Source organism: Bos javanicus, chromosome 15 (genome assembly GCF_032452875.1).
Source record: "Bos javanicus breed banteng chromosome 15, ARS-OSU_banteng_1.0, whole genome shotgun sequence".
NCBI lineage: Eukaryota > Metazoa > Chordata > Mammalia > Artiodactyla > Bovidae > Bos > Bos javanicus.
Window position 1 is genome coordinate 75,543,331 of NC_083882.1, and position 10,645 is coordinate 75,553,975.

The 10,645-nt window shown below is 54.0% G+C and overlaps 1 protein-coding gene across 7 annotated transcripts in view; it reads left to right on the plus strand.

Annotated features, from left to right (window-relative positions):
• PRDM11 (PR/SET domain 11) overlaps nt 1-9,137 on the plus strand; it is a 95,928-nt gene extending 86,791 nt beyond the window's left edge. For all 7 annotated transcript variants that reach the window (XM_061381229.1, XM_061381230.1, XM_061381227.1 and 4 more), the window contains one exon: nt 175-9,137. In XM_061381229.1, coding sequence (XP_061237213.1) covers nt 175-2,339 — 2,165 coding nt within the window. In that variant the 3' untranslated portion in view covers nt 2,340-9,137. The remainder of the gene's footprint in view (nt 1-174) is intronic.
• Nucleotides 9,138-10,645: the final 1,508 nt, after the last annotated feature.

Here is a 10,645-nt window from a genome sequence, read left to right on the forward strand (position 1 = left end):
TGCATGGATGACAAGGATGCTTATAAATGAGTTCCAGGCTGGAATTCAGTCTGTTTCACAGAATATGACACCTGCCTTCTGGACCTTATTTCCTTCATTTTGGAAACATCTACGTGTGTGTTTGTTTTCTCTTCCCAGCAGATGTAACGGGTTCCTTTCCCATTTGTCTTCCAGCCTCAGAGAGCATGGTCTCCGGCCCGGCCATCATGGAGGACGACGACCAGGAGGTCGATTCCGCAGACGAGTCCGTCTCCAACGATATTATGACGGCCACCGACGAGCCCTCCAAGATGTCCTCGGCCACCGGGCGCCGGATTCGGCGCTTCAAGCAGGAGTGGCTGAAGAAGTTCTGGTTCCTGCGGTACTCCCCGACCCTCAACGAGATGTGGTGCCACGTCTGCCGCCAGTACACGGTGCAGTCCTCGCGCACCTCCGCCTTCATCATCGGCTCCAAGCAGTTCAAGATCCACACCATCAAGCTGCACAGCCAGAGCAACCTGCACAAGAAGTGCCTGCAGCTCTACAAGCTCCGCATGCACCCCGAGAAGACGGAGGAGATGTGTCGCAACATGACCCTGCTCTTCAACACCGCCTACCACCTGGCCCTGGAGGGCCGGCCCTACCTGGACTTCCGGCCGCTGGCAGAGCTGCTGCGGAAATGCGAGCTCAAGGTGGTGGACCAGTACATGAACGAGGGAGACTGCCAGATCCTCATCCATCACATCGCCCGGGCGCTGCGCGAAGACCTCGTGGAGCGCATCCGCCAGTCGCCATGCCTCAGCATCATCTTGGACGGGCAGAGCGATGACCTGCTGGCTGACACGGTGGCGGTCTATGTCCAGTACACCAGCAGCGATGGGCCCCCGGCCACGGAGTTCCTGTCCCTGCAGGAGCTGGGGTTCTCCAGCACAGAGAGCTATCTGCAGGCGCTGGACCGGGCCTTTTCCGCCTTGGGCATCCGCTTGCAGGACGAGAAGCCCACCGTGGGCTTGGGCATAGACGGGGCCAACGTCACAGCCAGCCTACGGGCCAGCATGTTCATGACGATCCGCAAGACGCTGCCCTGGCTGCTGTGCCTGCCCTTCATGGTACACCGGCCCCACCTAGAGATCTTGGACGCCATCAGCGGGAAGGAGCTCCCCTGCCTGGAGGAGCTGGAGAACAACCTGAAGCAGTTGCTCAGTTTCTACCGCTATTCTCCGCGCCTCATGTGCGAGCTGCGGTCCACGGCGTCTACGCTGTGCGAGGAGACCGAGTTCCTGGGGGACATCCGGGCCGTGCGGTGGATCATTGGCGAGCAGAACGTCCTCAACGCCCTCATCAAGGACTACCTGGAGGTGGTCGCCCACCTCAAGGACGTCAGCAGCCAGACCCAGCGGGCAGACGCCTCGGCCATCGCCCTGGCTCTGCTGCAGTTCCTCATGGACTACCAGTCCATCAAGCTCATCTACTTCCTCCTGGACGTGATCGCTGTGCTCTCGCGCCTGGCCTACGTCTTCCAGGGCGAGTACCTCCTGGTCTCCCAGGTGGACGACAAGATCGAGGAGGCCATCCAGGAGATCAGCCGGCTGGCCGACTCCCCCGGGGAATACCTGCAGGAGTTCGAGGAGAACTTTCGAGAGAGCTTCAACGGGATCGCCATGAAGAACCTCAGGGTGGCTGAAGCCAAGTTCCAGTCCATCCGCGAGAAGATCTGCCAGAAGACCCAGGTGATCCTAGCTCAGAGGTTTGATTCCCGCAGCCGGATCTTTGTGAAGGCCTGCCAGGTGTTCGACCTGGCCGCCTGGCCCCGGAGCAGCGACGAGCTCCTGAGCTACGGCAAGGAGGACATGGTTCAGATATTTGATCACCTGGAGGCCATCCCCACCTTCTCCCGGGATGTCTGCAGGGAAGGGCTGGACCCCCGGGGGAGTCTGCTGATGGAGTGGCGGGAACTCAAGGCTGATTACTATACCAAAAACGGCTTCAAAGACCTGATCGGCCACATTTGCAAGTACAAGCAGCGGTTTCCGCTCTTGAACAAGATCATCCAGGTCCTCAAAGTCCTCCCCACCTCCACCGCTTGCTGCGAGAAAGGCCGAAACGCCCTGCAGCGAGTTCGCAAAAACCACCGCTCCCGCCTGACTCTGGAGCAGCTCAGCGACCTGTTGACCATTGCTGTCAACGGCCCTCCCATCGCCAACTTCGATGCCAAGCGAGCCCTGGACAGCTGGTTTGAGGAGAAGTCTGGCAACAGCTACGCGCTGTCCGCCGAGGTCCTCAGCAGGATGTCTGCCCTGGAGCAGAAGCCGGTGCTGCAGACTGTGGACCACGGGTCAGAGTTTTATCCGGATATTTAGGAAGCTGGCGTTGCAGAGTTCACTAAGCTGTTGAATATTTTTTTAATCTATACTCATAAGCTTTGATATATTATATAAATATATATTATATTATATATATCTATAAAACCCACACTGAAAAAAAAATTTTAAAAACCAAGGTGACACATCCACCAGAAGCTACTGGGAGTTTTCAGATTGGAATAATGTCGGAAACTGACTCTTGTCTACAAAATTTGGCAGCTGTAACACACGTGGAAACTCATTTTCACTCACAGAAGCATGTGCTGGGGCTACACGGGCTCCCACCTGACTGTCAACCAACTCGCATAAGCTAAAATGACGGGTCTGTCATCGCCTTTAGGTAGCTCATTTTGTTTATGTTCTTGTTTGGGGGTTGAGGGGTTTGGGTTTGGGTGTATGTTCTTGCCTTTTTTATTTTTTCTTGTTTGGTTTTACGAGGGGGATCTCTTGGCCTCTTGGCTGACACGCTGGTCCGGCAGAATCAGACCTCTGATCTTTGGATAGGGTGAGCTGTGTATCCGGATCAGGGTGTTCGACCTTTTCCCCCTCCCACCCGGCTTGAGAGGTTTTCATTCATTCCCTGATGAGCGTTCCTTCACTGTCTCTGAATCAGAAGTGTCGGTCAGACTGTGACACCTGCCAGTCCCCACCTGTGTCACCTCTCCCGTCCCTGGGCTGTTGAGTCCCTCCTTCCAGTCCCCTGATGCTAAACATTTTACCTGTTGTATCGAAGGCAAAACTGCCTCACAACGGAGCTTGAAATCCTGGGGCAAAGGGAGGACGTGAGCCCTTTGCATTCCTGTTTTTTACCTGGTGTGGGAGACCATAACAGAATTCCATTCAGATCCAGGGAATGTGGGGGAAATGCAGAGCCAAGAAGTCCAGACCCCAGTAGGGCAACGATTTTTGGCTAAAAACACATAAAATGAAAAGTGTGTATTCAATTTACATGAATTATTTATACTCTGTCTTTATAATCGTATAATGTGTTTGAGGGTATATTATTTTTTCCTTTAATAATTGAGAAATGCCTGCTAGAGTTCAGTGGCAGGAGATGTCAATGCAAGTTGTGCCCTGGGTTATGCATAACTCTGTGAGAGTCTCTAGAGATTGGGTTCTTCTTTTGCAATAAGGCTGATGACAAGCCCTGAAGCCTGGCAGGGAGGTAGTGGAAAAGTGGGGAATGCGTCTATGCCTGCAAACGCTTCCTTTTTTGAACAGGGTAGAGATGTCCTCAAAGAAAGGAATAAACGAGAAGTCAGACAGGACTCTCAAGGCATCAGCCTACACACACACACACACACACACACACACACACACACACAGCTGAGATATAAGCTTTAGAAATAGCCACTTGCCTACTCCCTGAGGCAAGTAGTGGTTTCATCTAGAGGAGTCTTGATCAATGCTCTTTTGTTCATTTAATTACCAGTATACCTCGCAAGGGAGTTTTTTTTAAACAAATGTGCGTGAGCTGTTAAAAACTTCTGTCCGTGTTTCCACATCTGAAGTATGCATATCTGATCTGCAGAGGTCCTGCGCTGTGGATGCAGGTTATATTTGGGGGAAGGGAGGAAGACCTGCATTGTCTATAGTCTGTCTATAGGAGCCACCCCTCTCATTTGGCAGAGGGTGGGCAAAGGACGGGATGATCTGGCCACAGGCAAGGCCTCGGTGTCCCCAGCCTGCTCGGCTCAGACGTTAGAAAACTGTGGTGGCTCCCTCCCTTCTTGGTTTATCTTGTCTCTGAGGCCTCATGCCACCGATGAGAGCCGGAGGGGAACTGTCAGCGACACTGAACACGTCACCCCTTCTTCCTTGTCCCGCCAGACCTTCACCCCCCACAGACCCCCTCCCCCTCCCCCCATGGTCTTGGTGCTATGATAACTTTAGAATCATTGCTGCTAGTCAATAGCTTTTCATTATATAAATATATTATATATATTATATATTATTTTTGAAACTTTTTTTGTTTTCAACAGTGATGTAGCATGTTAAAACAAAACCAACTGGTTTTCTCCGACTATCCCACTGCCAGGCCTCATATGCTGCCTTCTTCAACAAATCAATGCACCCCTGCCTGGTGACATTCACCCCTCACCCCCGCTCCCCAGTCTCACACGCTTTCCCACCCTCCTCTGAACAAGGAGAGAGTTAGCAGGAGCCTTCAAGGAAAGACCCAAAGCCCTTTCTCCAGCTTTGAAATTCCCAACCTCATGCACGTCACTTTAAGCCGATGTCTTCTCCTGCCATCCCCCTCGTCCGATCAGGGTCAGTATCTGTGGTCAAGTGCAAAGCACAAGGGTCCACCTTTCCCTCCTCGACTTCCTCTCCACCACGCACCCAATCTACCAGGTCTGTGGGAGAGCTCCCTCTGGACATCACACGGACCAAGATGGGTCAAGGGGGAGCAGAGATGACTGGCAAGGTGGGCCTCCATAGGGATCAGAAACAGCAGTCGGGATCCTTTCTTCTAGCCAACAGATGCCTTACGTCTCCCCCTGCCCACCCCTGTGCCTCCCCACCCACTACATCAGGAGACGGGGAGTCATCCCCTAGACCACCACTCATCTGAAAACCAGGAGGAAAGACTCTCTGATGGCCGCCTGAGTACTGTGGCAGGGCCACAACCGTTTGCTCTCAGGAGGCCATGGCCAAAATTAGGTCAAATTTTTATCCAGAGGGGAAAGAATCCTTTGGGCCAATGCCAGTGTCTACGTTACCATTTCAGAGGAGTGGGAGCCGGCCACCCAGGCTGCACACCTCGGAGAGGTTGGGCTCTCTGGAGATTCCTGAAGTTTGGGAAGGCATCTCGAAAACTTCAGGTGCTCATGGCAGTCTGAAGGCCACTTTGCCTGGGGACAGGGAGCAATTTGGGTGACACACCACTACAATTGATACAGAGTCTTTACCCTCAGAAGTTCCAGTGTTTCTATCCTGTGAATGCTGCGTGCAATTACCCGTGGTTTTCACCCCAGGCGTTTCCACTCTCTGCCTTCGAGAAGGACTCCTGGGGTGTGGGGACTCTTGGGGTCTGCCCACATGCTTGGGCAGTCTAACCTCTCGTTGATGAGTATTAAAAGCTGTGGCCAGGTGATCCTTGTATGCTGATAGACAAGAGACAGAGCCCTTAAATTCAACCCCTGGCTTACGAGTGACAACCATTGACTTAGAAAAAATGTTCGTGTCTCTGGAGTCAAGCTTGTCCTCATTGGGTTGACCAATTAGTGTTTTTCTTCGGTTCATGGAGTGGGTGGGAAATGAGATCAGGTCTGTGGCCGATGGTGCCAAGCAGATACATCACAGAGCTTGGGAGCCAGAAACCCTTGTGATTAAACATGGTCTGCTTTTTCTCAATGGAGGGAAAAAACAAAAAGACCCATTGCCATCTTGTATCTGTCTGTGAAATGTGAGGCAGCCCAGCCCTGTCTACAACTCTTGCCGCTTCCCAATTTCCAAGTTTCAGCTGCCTGGGCGGGTATTACAGTCTGAGCACCCCCGACACCAGCTACTTTGTTTGTTTGTTTCTTCTTGGATGGCCGCTGGGCACGTCTAGTGCTGGGCAGACCCTCATTTCCTCATCCTCACTGAAGGATGGGCGGAGGCTCTGTCTCCTGGATCCCTGGTTTGTTGCATTCAGTGCTGAGCCCTGAATCCAGGGCGGTTGGAGGTCTCCACCCTGGTCCCCGCTTAGTGTTTCCATGTTGAGTTGGCTTGCTGAGCCCCCTCTCCTTGACTTGCTTATGTTGCCCCTTTGACTTGGAGAAAGGACCTTGTAATTATTTAAGGTGATGTTTAAATATTTTCCATTTGTTTTGAAGTGTTGCCAAGAAGGAAAAAATAGGCCAAAGTGTGTCGAGTGCTGAAAATGATCTGAGAGGCTGAAGTAGACCAGGCTGTGGAGTGGGCGCTGTTTTGGCTGTTGTTTGGAGCCTCATGGGGTCAGAAAGCGGCTTGGGGGTTGAAACAACTTCTTCCCCTTAAACAACTTCCTTCCCCTTTGTTTTCTCACCTGTGGGAACAGGAATTCTGTATCCAGAGCTCGCTGTGGCTTCCGGTCTGATTTCCAAGTAGAATTCATGTTCTTTCTTGGTCCCTACATCCAGTTTGGACAGAAGGCTCAGGCCCTCATCCCCTCTCACCCTTCCAAGCAGCAGGCCAGCCTGGGACAGCCAAAGCAGGGAGGTCAGACCTCCTTAGATGAGAAAGGCGTGTTCACAAGGCAGGTGAGCTTGGGACAGCCCCATTTCCACCGCCAGCCTCCCCCGGGGGAGGCGGTGCTGGCTCATGGCTTCTAGGCTGGCTTCCTCCTCCAGTCTTGAGGAGGGAAGATTATGTCCAGGGATCCGCAGGGGCCCTTCTCCTGCTTGGAGGAAGGCCTCTCTCTGCTCTCTGTGGACAAGGTGCTTTAGCTGAGTGTCTGGAGCTGTAATATTTTAAGAAACCTTTGAGGTGATCTTTGTGTGTTAGCCAGAGGGAGAAAAAGTGCCCTTTCGGGAGGAAAAATGGTACGGCCCTCCTCTTTCATCTGGCCCTCCCCACCCCGACCCCATCCCTTCAAGTGGTATCGCCCTGGAAATACCTATGCAATCCAGTCTCCCTAGGAGAGTGCATGGAAGCAGGGGTACGTGCAGTGTAGAATACAAATGCTACAGCATATATATTGTATATATGGACATATGCAGTACGTATACCCACAGAGTAAGAGATGAAATCACGTCTATATATCTATAAATAATATCCTATATATTTATACATTTCTATGTTTTAAATAGATATAAAAAATAGAGTCTATAGAGAGCTGGGAGAGCACCGGGAAAGGCTGTCGCTGTGTTGTGAGAAGACGGAGGACATGGAGCCTTTGCAGGGGCGCCCGGGGCAGCTGAGCAGGCGGGGTTTGCTGGGAATGGGGCCTCCTACCCGGAGTGTTGGAGAGGAGAGTAGCCAGGCCCTGGCCCTCTCCCATGCACTTTTCTCTCCTTTCCCGCACGCAGGCTTAGTCTGAGGTCGAAAGGAGATCCTCACCCGCTGGGCTCCCTCCAAAGTGTCCCCTTTGGCCCCCAACAAGCCTCCGCTTGGGTGGTCCCTGCTGCCCGGCAGTAGGGTGTGGCCTCTGACCCCCTGGGAGAGGGACACTGCACAATCTCCCCCGATGCCGCCCCCTCGCAGGAACGGGCAGCACTGGTGGCGATAGGAGAGCTGCGAATTGGACCGAGACGGGTCCAAGAGAGATGCCGCTGCCCCACCTCCCCACTTTAGACGCTTCTTGCTGCCCCCCACCCCCGCCCTGGAGGCCAAGCCTCTGAAGTACAGCCGTCCTGGCCTCCCTCACCCACTCTTTCATCGCCTGCCAGGGCAGCATCACCAGTCAGCGCTGCCCACCATCCAGAGGCTTTCCGGCCAGGGCAGGGGGGATGTCAACTAATGGGAAAGGGTGAGAGAGACATATCCGCACACTCATAAATTCAGTGGCAACGCAAGTTCAGAAGCGGGGCTTTGGCCCAGCCCACTTTGCACAGCAGCTGCTCCTGGCTGCACTCGGGACAGCGCCCCCCACCCCTCTCCCGTGCCCAGTGACCCCTGGCCCCACCTGCGCCGCCGTTAACAGGCAGGTCTAGTTCACATACACTGTTCTGATTCTGTGACTCGAGGCAGAGGCTGAGCCAGACGCCCCAAGCTCATCCAAGCTCATCCACTTCCGCCGGGGAGGGCGCCTCCCTCGGCTTGGCCCAGCCCCCGCTCCTGGATGGCCGGGACGTCTGGGGGCCCGAGGGGGCACCGGAGCCACCGGCCGCGTGACGAAGGGCCTGTGCAGCCCTGACGGGATCAGAAATCCGTTTCACTTCCAGGTTCTTTCCCCGCCGGGGAGGTAGAGGAGGAAGGGCCGATGGGGCCACAGAGGATGGGAGATAGAGGGTGGCCACACCCTCTGCCCTCTAAGTCAGCCTCTGCCTTTTTGCCTCGTCTCCCGTCTCCCAGCCTCCTCTGACCTCCGTCCTACACTTCCATACCATTTACCAACGTACCTCAGTCTCCAGAAGAGCACCCCCCCATACCCACAGTCTGGGGCGGGGGGTGTCTGTTCTGCCAATGCCCACCTCTTCTCCACTCCACGTCCACCCTGGTCTCCTTGAGCCACCGCTAGCTGCCAACCGGGTCTCCGAACACCCTCCAGTGCCTGGCTCAAGAGAGACCAGGCCCGGCCAGAGCCTTCCTCCTGCTGCAGGGGGTCAGACCCGTGGCCAGGGGATGGGCATCCTCGGGTAGCAATCCCACAATGCACTGTACCTCAGAGAGAGAGCATCCTCGGGGCATCAAGGGCGCCGGGCCCTCCATCCAGAGGAGGACGGCCGGTCACTACACTGCTCCCCAAAAGACAAGGGCCAGGCTGCCCTCGGGGCACCCTCAGTTTCTTCACTTTTGTCTCTCTGGAAGAGCCAGCAGTCTGATTCCGTCTTTTTCAGCCCCGTTGTCTCTCTCCTCCTCTCCACCCCCACGCTGCTGAACCGTTTCATTTCAATCACAGAGGAAAATAAAGTGGGGATGGGGGGAAATACCTAGGAGTCTATTATCACATACATATTAATATGTTAATACTTTCTTTCTTAAAAAAAAAACAAACCCTCGATGTTATTATTTTGCAGACTACGCTTTATAGTACCTGTGTGACGGGACCTAGAACACTGGATACAAATAGAGCTATGTTGGTTTATCATAATATGTACGCAGAAACTTTCCTTTTGTCATATTATCCTTGTAATGTAAGAAGATTGTTAATAAAAGCATTTAAATTTATTCACTGAGGTTGGATCTCTGCCTTCTTGTCTTTCTCCCAGCCCGTGCCCAGGGTGATTCAGAATAAGTCCCATGCTTGGGTGTCAGGTGAGATTGCCTGCCTGCTCCCTGGACAGAAGCAACTGGGAGAGGCCTTCTAAGTCCTATTCCTGGTGTTCTTACTTTTCCACTATTCAAGGCCACTTCCAGCTGGTAACCTACACACCTCACCCACCCGTCTGGCCAAAAAGAGGTGTCACCAAAACCGTTTAAAATAAATCTCTCGCCCCCACACACATTTACCCCACAAAATTCTCAAAAGTATTGCAGATGAGACAGGCAGGCAGGCAGGCAAAGGCGCTTCAGTCGTGTCTGACTCTGTGTGACACTATGGACGGCTGCAGCCTGCCAAACTCCTCTGTCCGTGGGATTCTCCAGGCAAGAATACTGGAGTGGGTTGCCATGCCCTCCTGCAGGGGATCTTGGATGAATAGTGTTCTAATTCTCCATCCAACTACCTGCATGATTCTCCACTGGCAAACTCCGCCCCCAGGGAGGGTCCTTCCCAACACTTTGCTAATGGCACTGGTACGGGGATGGGTGATAAGTGATGTTGGCCCAAATGTCTTAGAAAGAAGACGGGCATACATTGCAGAAAGACGTAGAAAACTGTCTGTCGTGCTTCCTCCCAGGTGCTGAGCCCTCCTCTCAGCTCCTGCCCGCTCCAGCCCAGCCTCTGGTCACGGGCCATCCCTCTCCTCTCTTCTGAACCTCTACCTGCTCAGTGCCTGCCATCGTCCCTCCAGCCTGTGTCCCCCCCAGCCCCTCGGTGACTCAGAGCTTCCTGTCGTGAAGGCCATTCCAGTCTCCGCGGACGTTCGGTTCTCTTCTTTTCCCAGGGCAGAGGGCAGAAAGAGCAAACAGGTACAGCTGTCCACGTCTCATCAGCCCAGGTGAACTGGGGTCGGCCCCGCCCCACCGCTGGCCATTGGATCTGACCTACATTTGCAGCTGGGAGGCAAGGGAAAGATAAATCTTCCATTGGCCCTCAGCTGGGACTCCCCAAAGCAAGGCCTGGAGGATGTGGCAAGGGGGGAGGCCCAGTTCACTTCCTCTCCTCCCTCTCCACAGCTGCCCCCAGCTTCCCTCTCCAAGGTTCAAAAGACAAGTTGAGTTCACCCCAGAGAGAAGACTTAGGGAACTGGCCTGAAGACCCATTGCTGCGTGACAGTTTCAACAGTGACCCTTTGAAAACACAGATCCAGTTGTGGTGTCTTCCTGGTTCAGGAGCCTCTAAAGGTTTCCCATCGCTCCCATCCCAAAGTCCTGATCACAACCCATCAGTCTGCATGGTCCAGCCCTGAGCCTCCCAGCCTCCTGGTTCCTTCTCTGCCCGTGCTCCCTGGCCTCCTGTCTGTTGCCCCAAGCTCACGGGGCTCCCTGCCATTGCAGGACCTCCCAGCTCACTGTGCCCCCTGCCTGAGATGGTTTTCCCCAGGACGGTTGCCTGGCTGAGCTCTTTTCGTCTT